The sequence below is a fragment of the Bombina bombina genome, chromosome 3 (genome assembly GCF_027579735.1).
Source record: "Bombina bombina isolate aBomBom1 chromosome 3, aBomBom1.pri, whole genome shotgun sequence".
Taxonomy (NCBI): Eukaryota; Metazoa; Chordata; class Amphibia; order Anura; family Bombinatoridae; genus Bombina; species Bombina bombina.
In genome coordinates, this window is record NC_069501.1 from 1,171,857,483 (window position 1) to 1,171,874,255 (window position 16,773).

Consider the following 16,773-nt stretch of genomic DNA (forward strand, 5'->3'; position numbering starts at 1 on the left):
TCTGGCCCATCAAGACTCACTCTCATTTCATCAGTCCATAAAACCTTAGAAAAATTAGTCTTGAGATATTTCTTGGCCTAGTCTTGACGTTTCAGCTTGTGTGTTTTGTTCAGTGGTGGTCGTTTTCAGCCTTTCTTACCTTGGCCATGTCTCTGAGTATTGCACACCTTGTGCTTTTGGGCACTCCAGTGATGTTGCAGCTCTGAAATATGGCCAAACTGGTGGCAAGTGGCATCTTGGCAGCTGCACACTTGACTTTTCTCAGTTCATGGGCAGTTATTTTGCGTCTTGGTTTTTCCACACGCTTCTTGCGACCCTGTTGACTATTTTGAATGAAACGCTTGATTGTTCGATGATCACGCTTCAGAAGCTTTGCAATTTTAAGAGTGCTGCATCCCTCTGCAAGATATCTCACTATTTTTTACTTTTCTGAGCCTGTCAAGTCCTTCTTTTGACCCATTTTGCCAAAGGAAAGGAAGTTGCCTAATAATTATGCACACCTGATATAGGGTGTTGATGTCATTAGACCACACCCCTTCTCATTACAGAGATGCACATCACCTAATATGCTTAATTGGTAGTAGGCTTTCGAGCCTATACAGCTTGGAGTAAGACAACATGCATAAAGAGGATGATGTGGTCAAAATACTCATTTGCCTAATAATTCTGCACACAGTGTATATATATATATATATATATATATATATATATATATATATATATATATATACTGTATGTATATATATATATATATATATATATATATATATCATTGAACTCCTAGCCACAAAGTCGCATTTCTGTTTTCAATTGCATTAAATCAAAAAGTAATCTTTTAAGATAGGAAAAGAACTAAAAAAGCAACAGCTGAAAGATTGTGGTTGAGGGAAAGATTGTGGTTGAGGCCTATATGTCAAATACAATTATTAAAGGGACAGTCAACACCAGAATTTTTGTTGTTTAAAAACAAAGATAATCCCTTTATTACCCATTCCCCAGTTTTGCATAACCAACACTGTTATAGAAATACATTTTTTACCTCTGTGATTACCTTGTATCTAAGCCTCTGCAAACTGCCCCCTTTTTTCAGTTGTTTTAACAGACTTGCATTTTAGCCAATCGGTGCTCACTCCTGGGTCACTTCACGTGCATGAGCTCAATGTTATCTATATGAAACACATGAACTAATGACCTCTAGTGGTCAAAATGCATTCAGATTAGAGGCAGTCTTCAAGGTCTAAGAAATTAGCATATGAACCTCCTAGGTTTAGCTTTCAACTAAGAATACTAAGAGAACAAAGCAAAATTGGTGATAAAAGTAAATTGGAAAGTTGTTTAAAATAAATTACATTCCCTATTTAAATCATGAAAGTTTTTTTTGGACTTGACTGTCCCTTTAAGGTAAACTCAATGGCAAAAGACAAATAATAAAATATGTGGTCAATACTATAGGAACCAGTTTTGTTTTTAGCTCAGTAAAATGATTATAATATGTTTCCATGCTTATTTTATTTTGTGTTCAACAATTGTCAAATATCAACATAATAGTGTTTTTTTTCTTGTGTTTGTATTCAAAATGTCATTAAAGGGATACTGAACCCAATTTTTTTTTCTTTCATGATTCAGATAGAGCATGTAATTTTAAGTATCTTTCTAATTTACTTCTTTTATCAATTTTTCTTCATTCTCTTGGCATCTTTATTTGAAAAAGCAGAAATGTAAGCTTACAATCCGGTCAATTTTTGGTTCAGACCCTGGGTAGCTCTTGCTGATTGGTGGCTACAGACTGTGCAGAGCTCTATGGACGCTGTTTATATATATAAGATAAGGATTAAATTCTAATGTGCATTGATTAATCATATTTTATATATAATTATTACATTAACAAATCTGCTAATAATCCTGTCCTTTGCCTTTTCCACCAAAACGTGGTAAGTGTAATTGTCGGCTCTTAAAAAACATTCTGAGCTAGATTACAAGTGGAGCAGTATTTTGTGTTTTCGTTATAGTGAAAACTCCGTTAGGATATTTATTTTTGCACTAGTCGGGTTGCGCTAGTATTAAAAGTTGAAAGTAAACTGTTTTTTCTCTAGCTGTAAAATTCAAAAATTGTGATCGCGTTCAAGCATTCCACCATAGAAGTCAATGGACATAAAAAGTTGAAAAAAAAACTAACACCCCACTCTCTCATGCAAACACCATCACATATTCTCATTAGCATTTACCCGACATGAAAATATGAATATTTAATTTTTTAATGTGTTTTACATAACGGAATATGTTCTATTTATTCATAATTAAGTATTTCTACATATATCTGATTTTTTTTTTTAAACAAATATATATTTATACCTATATATACATACGGTACATGATTATATATAGGTATAAATATATAGGAATATATATTTAGGAATATATATTTAAAAATACTTAGAACATATTCCCTTATGTACAGAACTTTGGAATGTGAAATAGTTACAGTAAATACATAGTTAAAACCGTTTTTTTATATATAAACATTGCATTTACATATTTTCATCTACCTTATGGCAAAAGGCTCTAATGCACTTCTATATATGTCTATATGTGTGCACATATATATTTATGTGTTTATATGTGTATATATGTTTGTAAATACATATATTCACATATAAATAAATGAATATATATATACACATATACAGACATACAGTATATATATATATATATATATATATATATATAAACATACATATACATCTTTAGACTTGTATATGTATGTATATCTATGTTAAAGTCCTCTTATTTTTAACCCCTTAAAACTTTTGTGGGCAATATTTTTTGTGAATAATTTTTATTAGACAGTGTTAATATGAGTGTAACTGCACTTTGTAATGTATTTTGAAGTGCTTTGTGCAACTTTTTAATTTTTCAAAACAGTTAACCATAGCTCTGAGATCACGAAAGGATTCAAGCGTAAATCAAGATTGTGCTAGCGAAATCGCAATATCACTCCACTTGTAATTTCAGCACGATTTAAACAGTGCGCAAACGATGGCAAAAACCCTAACACAATCATTTGCACGCCACTTGTAATCTAGGCTTCTATGTTTTGCAGAGTCAACTACTGCTTGTGGTTTCCATAGGATAGTGGGAAGAATCACTGCTCTAGCACCCTCCTTACACCTAGAAAACGATCACTATAAAAGAAAGTAGCCCCTGCTTTTTCATTTTACAATAGTGTTTTTTTAAAACATTGCACTACGTGAAACTTGTTAAATAGACCACTTTTTTAATATGTTCTTTCTAATAACATGTCTGGCATAGTGTAATTGTAATAGCAATGTAAGTTTACACAGTACTGAACGGGTATTCTAATATTGCGGCTGCACTGCATTGTAACAAGTGTGCTCTTAATAGATAACAAGTTTCATACATTGTGGACATTATATTAAAACTAAACACATACAGTGCTGTGAAATCTTATAGAGACTAAAAAAATACAATATTAAAAAAGCTGTCTATTTTTTAAAACACATTTTAAAAAGTGCAAAGTTAAAAAAACACAGTAAGATGACATGAAACATGAACATCTGCTGTATTTTATGGAATATTAATATCCTGTGCACAAAACCTTGTTCCTAAAAAAGAAAGAACAAGCTAGAATTTAATAACGTAATAGCACAACTAAAACAAAATATATAGGCCCAGATTGGAGTGCATATTATAGCATGGGCCGCATTGTCAATATAGCTATAGTGTGCTAAGATTAGCTCACAAATTGATATTACAAGTCCATGGTAAAACAGATGTACCAGAGAAGGTTTAACACTGTCAACATCGTTTAAGTGCGCCCTATACTTTCAATGGATATCATGCTAGATATCACTGATATTACAAGTTGAAAGTTATGGCTTGCACTAAAGCAAAAACCAAAATAGTGCTAGAAGAATTAGTGCTGCCTGAGATCTTAAATAAAGTGTTAGGGTTAAAATAACATTTTCACAAAACATATTAAAAAACATATTAAAATAAAATATTACATGTTTAATAAAAACATGTTTAATATTGAAAAAAGGCTTTAAAATTGTTTTTAAGGGATATGGTATATGTCAAGGTGTTTGACAAAGAGTAGGTATACAGGGAGTGCAGAATTATTAGGCAAATGAGTATTTTGACCACATCATCCTCTTTATGCATGTTGTCTTACTCCAAGCTGTATAGGCTCGAAAGCCTACTACCAATTAAGCATATTAGGTGATGTGCATCTCTGTAATGAGAAGGGGTGTGGTCTAATGACATCAACACCCTATATCAGGTGTGCATAATTATTAGGCAACTTCCTTTCCTTTGGCAAAATGGGTCAAAAGAAGGACTTGACAGGCTCAGAAAAGTAAAAAATAGTGAGATATCTTGCAGAGGGATGCAGCACTCTTAAAATTGCAAAGCTTCTGAAGCATGATCATCGAACAATCAAGCGTTTCATTCAAAATAGTCAACAGGGTCGCAAGAAGCGTGTGGAAAAACCAAGGCGCAAAATAACTGCCCATGAACTGAGAAAAGTCAAGCGTGCAGCTGCCAAGATGCCACTTGCCACCAGTTTGGCCATATTTCAGAGCTGCAACATCACTGGAGTGCCCAAAAGCACAAGGTGTGCAATACTCAGAGACATGGCCAAGGTAAGAAAGGCTGAAAGACGACCACCACTGAACAAGACACACAAGCGGAAACGTCAAGACTGGGCCAAGAAATATCTCAAGACTGATTTTTCTAAGGTTTTATGGACTGATGAAATGAGAGTGAGTCTTGATGGGCCAGATGGATGGGCCCGTGGCTGGATTGGTAAAGGGCAGAGAGCTCCAGTCCGACTCAGACGCCAGCAAGGTGGAGGTGGAGTACTGGTTTGGGCTGGTATCATCAAAGATGAGCTTGTGGGGCCTTTTCGGGTTGAGGATGGAGTCAAGCTCAACTCCCAGTCCTACTGACAGTTTCTGGAAGACACCTTCTTCAAGCAGTGGTACAGGAAGAAGTCTGCATCCTTCAAGAAAAACATGATTTTCATGCAGGACAATGCTCCATCACACGCGTCCAAGTACTCCACAGCGTGGCTGGCAAGAAAGGGTATAAAAGAAGAAAATCTAATGACATGGCCTCCTTGTTCACCTGATCTGAACCCCATTGAGAACCTGTGGTCCATCATCAAATGTGAGATTTACAAGGAGGGAAAACAGTACACCTCTCTGAACAGTGTCTGGGAGGCTGTGGTTGCTGCTGCACGCAATGTTGATGGTGAGCAGATCAAAACACTGACAGAATCCATGGATGGCAGGCTTTTGAGTGTCCTTGCAAAGAAAGGTGGCTATATTGGTCACTGATTTGTTTTTGTTTTGTTTTTGAATGTCAGAAATGTATATTTGTGAATGTTGAGATGTTATATTGGTTTCACTGGTAAAAATAAATAATTGAAATGGGTATATATTTGTGTTTTGTTAAGTTGCCTAATAATTATGCACAGTAATAGTCACCTGCACACACAGATATCCCCCTAAAATAGCTAAAACTAAAAACAAACTAAAAAACTACTTCCAAAAATATTCAGCTTTGATATTAATGAGTTTTTTGGGTTCATTGAGAACATGGTTGTTGTTCAATAATAAAATTAATCCTCAAAAATACAACTTGCCTAATAATTCTGCACTCCCTGTATATATATATATATATATATATATATATACTGTATATATATATATATATATATATATATATATATATATATATATATTTATATACATACACAAACACTAACATACCTGAAATTCCTAAGTTATTTACTTAAAAAACATGTTTATTAAATATATATCTCCACATATGTATAAACAATATCTATCTATCTATCTATCTATCTATCTATCTATCTATCTCTCTATCATCTATCTATCTATCTATCTATCTATCTATCTATCTATATGCAGTATATTTATATATTCATATAGACATATGGGTATAGATATTTATTTTACAAAAACATAAACAGATACATGTAGAGACAAATGTTAAAAAATAGAATGTTTTTTTCCAATTGAAGTACATACAAATTTGAACTATTCCTAACACATATTTTTATTTAATGCAGTTGGTCTAGCACAGCTTAGGGTTAGCGCACAAGCGATAAAAAGAAAAGGCTTTTTTTGCGTGCCCCATAGAAGTCTATAGGGAAGGGAATTAGCGCAGTTGTGACGTCCGAACTCCAGAAGATAGCATGACTGAGTCTTTCGCTAGAGTGCTATCTTTTTACTTTCAGCTTGATATACCAGTGCTAAAAAATGGGAGATCTATTGATTTACCTCCACTTGTAATCTAGCCTACAATTTAGTATTTGACAGCATAACACATGGGCAGAACACACTACATAAACATGTTCTATTACATTTATTGTTCTTTATTAACAATGGTGATCATATACATACTGAATATATAGGGTTTCCATGCGAGATTCAGGGGCATGGGGGTAATTTGTATTGTAATAGGGAAACATCGCTGGGCGTTTCTAATGTTTTAAACAATATCCGCCAAGTAAGGTGAACATTTTTACTCATACCTGTCTCGCCATACTATGGTAAGATCGGCAATTGTAAGAAATCTACAGCAAGTACAGTGAAACTTAGTTTGCATTTATATTATTGTAATCAACTTTTACAAAATGGAAACCATTTTTATAATTAGTGAATGCACATTCTATGGGCTCCATGTTCGAAGCAGCATAAGCTGCTCCGAAACCCTTGCGGGGCAGGTTTGCACATGCGAGCCTGCTCCTCGCAATTTAAGAAACAGCAGTCATTACAAATCACCCCAAACTTGCTCACTTGGGGTGATTGACAGAGAGATGGGTCAGATGCATACAGGCCAGCGGATGAACAGATTTGCTACCTGTATGCAGTGAAGGTGTGCGTACAACTTCTCAAGTTAAGAAGAATGTCCTGACATCACTAGATACATGGGGCCTTTTGTTGTTTTATGTTGCATTTGAAGAATAGAATGTTTGCAGACAGGGTCCCTGTCTGGAAACATTATTCACATGGACCTTGATAAATAATAACAATATTTTCACAAAAGGACTTCATTTAGTCAGGTTCATTATTAAAAACAGCTGTCATTTAGTGATAAAGTCACCAGCTCACTCCTGAGGATGAGTCATTTTGACTTTCAGTTCCTTTTATAAATTTCTCAACCAGTGTAATATCACCAAGTTGTAAGGCTGAGAAAAAAGGCCACAATGATTTATATTACTCTTCTTTTTTGGTTCGTATGACCAGGACATTCTCACTTTATTTATGTAATATATTATTATCTAAATAATAATAAACTTATGTTTGTATGTCAATCATAGCACACAAAAAACTTTGCTGAAGTTGAATTGAATCTAAAACCTGTTTTAATTTAGGAATGTTCTTCTAATTTAATTATAATCTGTCTATAATAAATCAGTCATCAAATCTTTTTGGTGCTTAATAAATATTTATCAAGCTCGGTTATTTTGAACCATCTACTGGTGTCTTGTCAAAATATATTAATCAAATTTCTTCTCTCTGATGTCAATCACACAGCATATCAGTTTACCTCTAAGTGCTTACAAACTTTGAATTTAAACAACATGATGAATTCTTGACTACCTTGTCCCATTATATAATATATCAATGAATTACTCTTTAAATATTTTTTATTGTTAGCCCATATGTAGCAAGAAACCATAGATACACTAGATTATAAGCATTTAAAGCAACATTATACTAAAAAAATTGTATTTTTTTTTCTCAATGATCTATTGAATCTGTTTGAGTGTATAAAAATGCTTACAAATAGCTCATCTGTTTATGTTGTTTTGTCATTTAAAATAATTGCAACTGTTTTATTAAATTGAAACTTATACTTACATTTTTAGTACCACAATATTAATTTAAAAAATTAAGGGTGGGAAAGAAAGAACAGCCCATTTGAAATGGTCTGCTGCAGGTGCTTTGAAACAATTTTTATCAGCTGCATGCTTGATTGAGTACATTGTCCTTTTAATGAGATTTTGAACCTTGGAGTGAATGGGCAATATTATTTTTCTTTTGATATTAAATAATGTAAGTAAAGGAAACTTGGGTCAGAACCTTAATAGCTGGAGGAATATATAGTTCAGTATATATTCTTGTTCTTCGTTCCTACAGGAATTATAGTGACAGTGATATTTGAAAGAAATCTGACTGCTTTGTTATGTCTGTGCTATGAATGATGTTGTATACTTACCCCTAACAAGAACTTCTGCTTCATTTGACACACTGTCAGCTGTGGTCTGCACCCGGCAGCCATATCTACCAGCATGTATCAGAAGGATGTTTCTAATCATTAAATCTGCTGATGATGCTTGCTGAAAAAGAGGAAAAAAAGCAAGAAATTACAATTTCAAGATGCACAGGGGTGTCCCATTCTTATGGTAACAGAACATTATTTTAAAATATTTGAGATGCTAAATAATAGAAGACAATATAGGTCAGGATGCAGTTACCATTCTTTATAGCTCTGGGTATTTCTTGAAGTTATGGTGATCTAATTAATACTTCCATGACACACTTTTTGTATATAATGTTAAGTAGCTTTATATCAATCTGACTATTGTGAAAGCATGTTAACATACTACAAAAAATTTAAAAGAATCACATACTGAAGCTATCTCAACATATTGGGGTCAATTACAATCTATCAGTGATTTACTCCCAAAAGGGTGTTTGACTTTCTGACTAAGGCTTAGTTTCCATCGAGGTGGTAAAGTTTGAAAACTGGTGGTAATACAAAAAAATGTCCATAGATCTTAAAGGAGATAAACGTTTCTATCACTAGTTTCCACAATTTACCACATCAATGGCCTAAATTGGTTGCCAAGTTTCTCAAGTGACCACAATGCAATATCATTTAATATGTTATAAGCCCACAGCCACAAATGACTTTTAAACAGAAAAGCTATTTTTATGTGTTAAGTACCTGTTCAAATAGAAACTTTGAGGTCACCAAAAATTGATTAATACAATACCCTATTCATACCTCTTAAGGTTACAGTAAAGGTCTATTCATGCAGCCCTTTGTTCCCTGTGCAAGGAAAATACTAATTTATATCTGTATCCTCATCCTATTGTAATACAAATCTAACCTACAAACTGATTAATCATATTAATGACATAAATGGCTTGGCATAATGAGCATACTTCTATAGTTACTTTAGTACACCAACATCTACAAACGGTGTGTTTTTATTTTTTTAATATTTGATTCTAAATCACACTTGCACTGTTGTATTACACAATTGTGATTCCATAGGAACCTATTGCAATCAGTTTCCATTAGCACTACAGCTAATTATTATTAGTTGATTGCATCTTTTATATTGTCAGAATAGACAGATAGTGCACTATCTTTCTATAACTCTATAGTTGCTTTTAAACTTTTGTGACAATATTTATTTCTATTGTATGTATTTTGGCATGATCTAAAAACATATATGTATGTGTGTGTATATGTGTGTATATGTACTGTATGTGTATATATTGTTGTCTCACTTTTTGCAATATTAAATCAGATTTCAGGCAGCGTAAAGAAGGCATTTGAGTTCACAATCTGCTGGCTGAATATTCTTAGCACAAATAGTAAAAACAAACAAAGTATGCAAAAAAAATATGCAGCATAATGTGTCATAAAGATATAATTTTTTTGTCCTCGAATGTTTAAAAATGTTTAAGCTGAAAAGAGAAAATACTGATGAGATTAGAGGAGAACATTACAGTTTTTCTTGTCACCGTTGGATGTCTTGCAGGCTGAATAAAAGGTGACATTAGTATCAATTATAAAGAGTTCTCTAGGCTTTCTGACATGTCTGTGTAATGATGTCTTTAAAGGCTACATACAAAATTGTGCCATTTCTGTCACACTGTCTCTATAATTAAACATTTTTTCATTGCTGAGTGATCACTTCTGTTCAGCTTTATATAAATAGTATACATCTACCTTTTAGTATGGAAAGAAATGTAACAACATTATTGTTTGTTGTGTGCACATTATAAATATGTATAGAAGAACATAAAACAAATTCATATCTAAGATAGCAAAAAGATCCTATATAACCTGTCACTGTCCTGTTTTTTTACACTGTGTGATGTAGGTCAGATTGAATTCCTATCTTGGCACACAGAAGAAATGACTTTTTTTGCCCCCTCCTGGGTGCCCAGCTGGAGTTTTTTTAAGCAGTATCCCTAGGTATAAAAGTCATTCTTTTTCTGTTTTATCCACGTATTACTACAAGAGCAAGTGCAATAGATCAGTGGCTGCAACACATTCTCAAAACACATTTTATTAAAAGCTCATCATAAAATAAATATGTTTGTTTTTTAACCAGATTGAGAAGGTGCTTGTTACCTAGTTTGTACACTGGCTTAACACTATATGACTTTTCCTAAAAAAGTATATCTGCTAGATTTGCTGAAATATTACACATTTAGAACTAACCAGAGTGCATAACCCTAAGGTAACTTTCAAATACACTCACACAAGCAGCAAAAGCTATTGCCTGGAAGATTCACGTTATCACAAGTTACCAAGCACCATTCATCCAGCCACTGCTTCTTAAAGGGATAGGAAAGTCAAAATTAAAGTTGCATGATTCAGATAGAGCTTGTTATTTTAAGAAACTTTTAAACGTCTATTTTCAAATGTACTTTGTTCTCTTGGTATCCATTCGTGAAAAATAATATGTACCTATCCTATCCTAGTGGGAGCTAGCTGGTGGTTGAAGCCTGCACACATTTGTCTTTTGTGATTGGCACACTAGATGTGTTCAGCTAGCTCTCAGTAGTGTACTGCTGCTCCTTCAGCAAAGGATATAAATGGGAGGAAGCAGATTTGATAATAGAAGTAAATTTGAAAGTTGTGTAAAATTGTATGTTTTATCTAAATCCAGAAAGAAAAAAATAAGTTTCATATTCCTTTAACCTCTCTGCCATCTAAGAGGTGTAAGTGATAAAACATCCCAAACTCTTTAGTTTGGGTTATTATCCTTTTGGCCGCCAAAGGTGTGTGCTCTTAAAATGATTTTTAAAAAGGGTACTTTGATCACAATTGTAAATCATAATTTCAATGCTCTTTTAAAATAATGAGCACTATACTATAAAGTACGTTTCTGTCCTTTGCAAACAGGAAAGAAAGGTAACAATACGAACAGGTGTCAAGGTAAAGTCTGGACTCACAGAATCCTGTGAAAAACCTTGTGGTGCTGACAGCGATTTTAAGGTAATCTCACCTGAACAGAGAGATTTAGAGAATAAATCCTGTAGACACTTTTTATCTTTTTAAAGTTGATTAAAATATGTTCTATCTGAATCACAAAAGAAAACAATTGGGTTTCATGCCCCTTTAACAATTAGATAAAGCTTTTTTAATAATGAAGCTGAGTGTAGGCACATATGTTTATGAATTCCACAATTTTTGAGTTGCAAAGTTGTGGTGAGTTTTTTGAGCAAGATATTTGTTTTAGAAAGTTTTATTGATTCTAAACAAACATGTTTAACTCACAGCGAAGGGTCACTAAAGTAACCGATTTTGTATTAGACTATCCCTTTAAATCAGTTTTATTATATTATTTGCTAGAAACTAGAAGCACAAATTCAGCAACTACTTCCTACACAAAACATTCATGCCAAGTAAAAGCCGTTAACAATGATAATTAATTAGCCAATGTACACTTACTGCCCTGATGTTCTCAAAATGACCATCTTCCTTTTCAAATTCAACAGGCTGTCCATTTAAGCTCCAATGAAATGATACGTCCAGCAGAGGGTCATGAACAGCCTTGCAGCTCAGTACAATGCTCTCCCCAACTGTGAGTTCTGTTCTTTTTGGAGTCAACTCTATTCTTGTTGGGTCTATGTAGGGAAAAAAACATTTATTGCAAGATGTATATATATAATAGAAGTCAGTAGAACGGGTAACAAGATGCTAACACAATATTATTAAAAAATAATTCGCTTTCAGATATTAATGTATGAATGTTGTGTGTATGTCTGCTCTATGTAATGATAGATGATTGGTAGATAGATAGATAGATAGATAGATAAAGACAGACAGACAAACATACATACAGACAGATAAAGACAGACAGACAGAAATACAGATAGATAGATAGATAGATAGATAGATAGATAAACATACAGACAGATGATAAATAGATAAAGACAGACAGATAGATGATAAATAGATAAAGACAGAAATACAGATAGATAGATAGATAGATAGATAGATAGATGATAGATAGATAAAGACAGACAGACAGATGATAAATAGATAAAGACAGACAGACATACATACAGACAGATAAAGATAAACAGACAGACAGTTAGATAGATACTGCAGATAGATAGATGATAGATAGATAGATAGATAGATAGATAGATAGATAGATGAAAGATAGATAGATAGATAGATAGATAGATAGATAGATAGATAGATGAAAGATAGATAGATAGATCAGATGTCTGAAAAACATCACTCAATAAATAACTAATTTGCTTAGATAAACCCAGTGAGTGGTGACTTTTATGTATTCTCTAGACACACACTGGTATAAATTGCTCTTGTTTTGAGAGTGTGCATTGTTTGGGCTTTCAGGATTGTCCAAGAACAAAAGTGAAGCTTACATGCTTATTGCCTGACATAGGAATTAATCATCTGGCAAGGTTGTGGCTGGATCATTATTGAATAGTGTAAATTTGAACCCTTTCCCACCAGCAGAAGATTCTTTCCTGCCTTTATGGTGATGGTTTTAAGCACATAATCAAACCAATAAATTTGAATAATCAGTTTGTTGACTTAATTAAAGGGACCACGTGTTTATTTGATTTTTTTTTTTATAAATGCAAAAAGCAACAATAATGTGTTCAATTTAGAATTTGCTCAACAACAAATGCTCATGTCTAATATATACTATGCTTATATAGCAACAAATACATTTCTAACTTTCTGCTAACAGCAGTCAATTTTTTTAAAAATATTGTCTACAAATCACTTTATCTTCTCATTCCTTTTTAATGATGTTGCTGCTCCTTTTAATATTACTTGAGCATTTGACACAGTAAACGAGAAAAGTAGATGTTTTGCACCTTTTAAATTTAATAGGTTACCTGTAACAAACACAGATGCTACAGTTTCTGCAGAACCAAACACATTCTCCCCACGGCATAAGTATCTTCCTTCATCTAACTTAGAAGCATTTAAGATCCGTAAACTTCCATCTGGAAGAACAGCTACCCTGAAAAAAAGTGTCCATTATTTTAGATGTACACGTTTAAAGCTATAAATAATGACATACAAATTTAGGTCAAATTGACTAAGTAAGTGCAAAATATGTCTTAAGTTTAACAAGAAATGTGGCAAATAAACAAAGTTGTGATCACATCCAGAAGCAAATTGCATTATGGTCTTAAATATTTTTTATTTACACTTATAGGATATAAAGTGTGAAAATAAAATGATCTCATTTTTATAGCACTATACCTTTCATATATAAGTGTTTAAATCCTGCAAATGGGTGAAAAACACAAAGTAAGCTAATACTGAGCAAATGACAAGAGGCTTATTTGTGTAGCCATCAATAACCAGATAGGTCCAAGTAGTTTATTACTGCTCCTGAGCCTAATTAGGCATGCTTATCAGTAAAGGATACCAAGAGAATAGTACAAATGTAATTGCAGAATAAATTAAAATGACATTATAATAATATTATTATAATTGTCAATAATATGTCAACCAGGCAAGTTTAAATTTGACTTCCATGTTCCTTTAAAGGCACACGAAACCCACATTTTTTCTTTCATGATTTAGAAAGAGCATGTCATGTTAAACAACTTTCTAATGTACTTCTATTATCTAATTTGCATCATTTTTTTATATCCTTTGCTGAAAAGCATATCTAGATAGGCCCAGTAGCTTCTGATTGGTGGCTACACATAGATGCCTCATGTGATTGGCTCCCCCATGTGTATTGCTATTTCTTTAACAAAGGATATCTAAAGAATGAAGCAAACTAGATAATAGAGGTAAATTGGGATGTTGTTTAAAATTGTATTCTCTACTTGAATCATGAAATAAATATTTTGGGTTTAGTGTCCCTTTAAATAATTTTTTTTACAAATTTGGTACACATGAAGGTTTTTAAAGATGTGAAATTTAACAATAAATAAACAAAACATTTTCTCTACACGTCAGACCCATCTCTAACTTCAAATGGAAAGTTAAATGAAAGGAACACTAAGCTCAGAATTCAACTTTGATGATTCAAATAGAGCACACAATTGTAAACCACTTTCTAGTCCACTTCCATTATAAAAATATGCACAATCATTTTATATACACACTTTTTGCGCACCAGCTCCAACTGAGCATGTGCAAGAATTGACAGTATATACATATATGCATTTGTGATGCGAGTGGCAAAATATTTCCCATAGAAATAATGAGAGTTCCCTGTTTGGTAAAAGTTTCCAATAGAGGATGAAGTAGTTGAGTATTATTACACCTAATACAAATTAAATTATGCTGTTTTCAGTGCACTGTACCTTGAATGTGATGTTTTTTTCATATGAATATGTTTTCCTTTTAGAGTAATTAGTTTTTGAGTATCTTGATAAAAGCTATTCCCCTTAGTCACTTAGTCACCTTGTGCCTTAGTATAAGGGTGTTTTGATAAATAACATTTTAGTACCAATAAATACTGAAATATATTGTTCTTACCACACTATTGGACAATATTCCTTATTTTTCAAATTGAAAAAATAAATAAAATAAAAACAATCTTATCTGCAAACACTGTTAGAATCTTAGAGCTCATTTTCTCACAGCAACATAGTGAACCTCAAAATGTATAATTAGCATTAGTCAATAGTCTTAAAAAATCATAGTTCTAGTCTTGAACTACAAAGCTTAAATTTTGTCCCTAGATGTCTGGAGATTTCTAAAGAGACCCTAGACCTGGTATGTGTTGTTTATACTGTAATAACATATTCTAACATACTATATTATATCTTATTAAAACCTAAGCAACAGTAAAGAATGTACCTTACAATGCATCTAAAAACTCAAAAACAGCTGAGCACAGGAAAGTGAAATGGCTCAGCACTTAAAGGGACAGTATACACTCATTTTCATATAACTGCATGTAATAGACACTACTATAAAGAATAAGATGCACAGATACTGATATAAAAATCCAGTATAAAACAGTTTAAAAACTTACTTAGAAGCCGTCAGTTTGGCTCTGTTGAAAAGGTAGCTGGAAAGCCCACTACAAGTGGCAAATAAGACACTCCCCCCCCTCCCCCTTCTTTTGCATATGAAAAGACCCTTTACACAAAGAGCAGCAAGCTGGAGAAGGTAGCTGACGGTATTCACATAAAACTTTGGGGCTTGGTTAGGAGTCTGAAAATCAGAGCAATGTTATTTAAAAATAAGCAAAACTATACATTTATTTAAAAAAAAAACTTTATGGGCTATATAAATAGATCATCTACAAAACATTTATGCAAAGAAAAAATGAGTGTATAATGTCCCTTTAAGGGGTTAAAATATGAAACTCCAAAAGAAAGAAAAAATGGTAATGGATAACTTGAGAATTTCAAGGGACCTTTTCCTTGGTTATTTTTAGCCCATGGCTGTATCAGCTTCAGTTTATTAGCAGGTCTCCAACCTCTGTAATACTTCTGGATTTGACAACATTCAAAGATATGGTTGCATGTTTCACCAAAATCCCTAAGCACATTTGAAGACTGAATACAAATAGAACATGAAAACTGAGAGATGTATTCAAGTACAGAACCAAAATGAAGTTGACCTTATCAAACATGTATTTTGCTTTCATAAAAAAGTATTCAAAAAAATCAAATCACTTTTAAAATCTAGTAAACAAAGTAATTACAATACTAAAATAAAGTATTAAAAAAGAGAACATTTTAAAGGGACATGAAATCCAAAACAAATTCTTTCATAATTCAAATAGAACATGAGATTTTAAACAACTTTCCAATGTACTTCTATTATGTAATTTGCATCATTCTTTTGGTAACCTTTGTTGAAAAGCATAATTGGGTAGCCTCAGGAGCTGTAATGCATTACTGGGAGCTAGCTGCAGATTGGTGACTGGACATAAATGTCTCTTTTTATTGGATCACCAGATGTGTTTAGCTATCTCCTTGTAGTGCATTGCTGTTCCTTTAACAAAGGATTCCAAGAGAAGTATGCACATTTGATAATAGAAGTAAATTGGAAAGTTGTTTAAAATCACATGCTCTATCTGAATAATCAAAGGAATATTTTGGGTTTCATGTCCCTTCAATCATGTTTAAAAAATGTGTTGCAATGGCTGTCTCCTGTTTTATGCAGTCACATTGTTACCATGAAGTAGGTTTGCAATAGAAGTGTCTCACAATAGTTTCAGGCTTCATGGTATAGAAGTGTCTCACAATAGTTACAGGCTTCATGGTCACTGCTAAAAGGTCAATTTATCAAGCTGCGGCGAACAGGGGAGTACATACGCGCCCCTGTCCACCGCAGCTCGCCTCTGGCAAGTTGAATTTTGCGCTCACGTGCAATCCTGCCCCCTGTCCTCACACAGCCAATCACTTGTGGGCAGTAGCTGTCAATTTCCCTGGTCGGACAAGACCGGGGAGATTGAAATTCGCCACCTAAGAGGTGCCGAGAGGTTAGGGAAGCAGCGTT

The 16,773-nt window shown here is 33.3% G+C and overlaps 1 protein-coding gene across 1 annotated transcript in view; it reads right to left on the bottom strand.

Moving 5' to 3' along the window:
• CNTN5 (contactin 5) overlaps positions 1-16,773 on the bottom strand; it is a 990,860-nt gene that overhangs the window by 331,589 nt on the left and 642,498 nt on the right. Inside the window, exons 11-13 of the mRNA XM_053705588.1 lie at positions 13,185-13,312; positions 11,755-11,930; positions 8,272-8,392 (exon numbers count right to left, since the gene is read on the bottom strand). Coding sequence (XP_053561563.1) covers positions 8,272-8,392; positions 11,755-11,930; positions 13,185-13,312 — 425 coding nt within the window. The remainder of the gene's footprint in view (positions 1-8,271; positions 8,393-11,754; positions 11,931-13,184; positions 13,313-16,773) is intronic.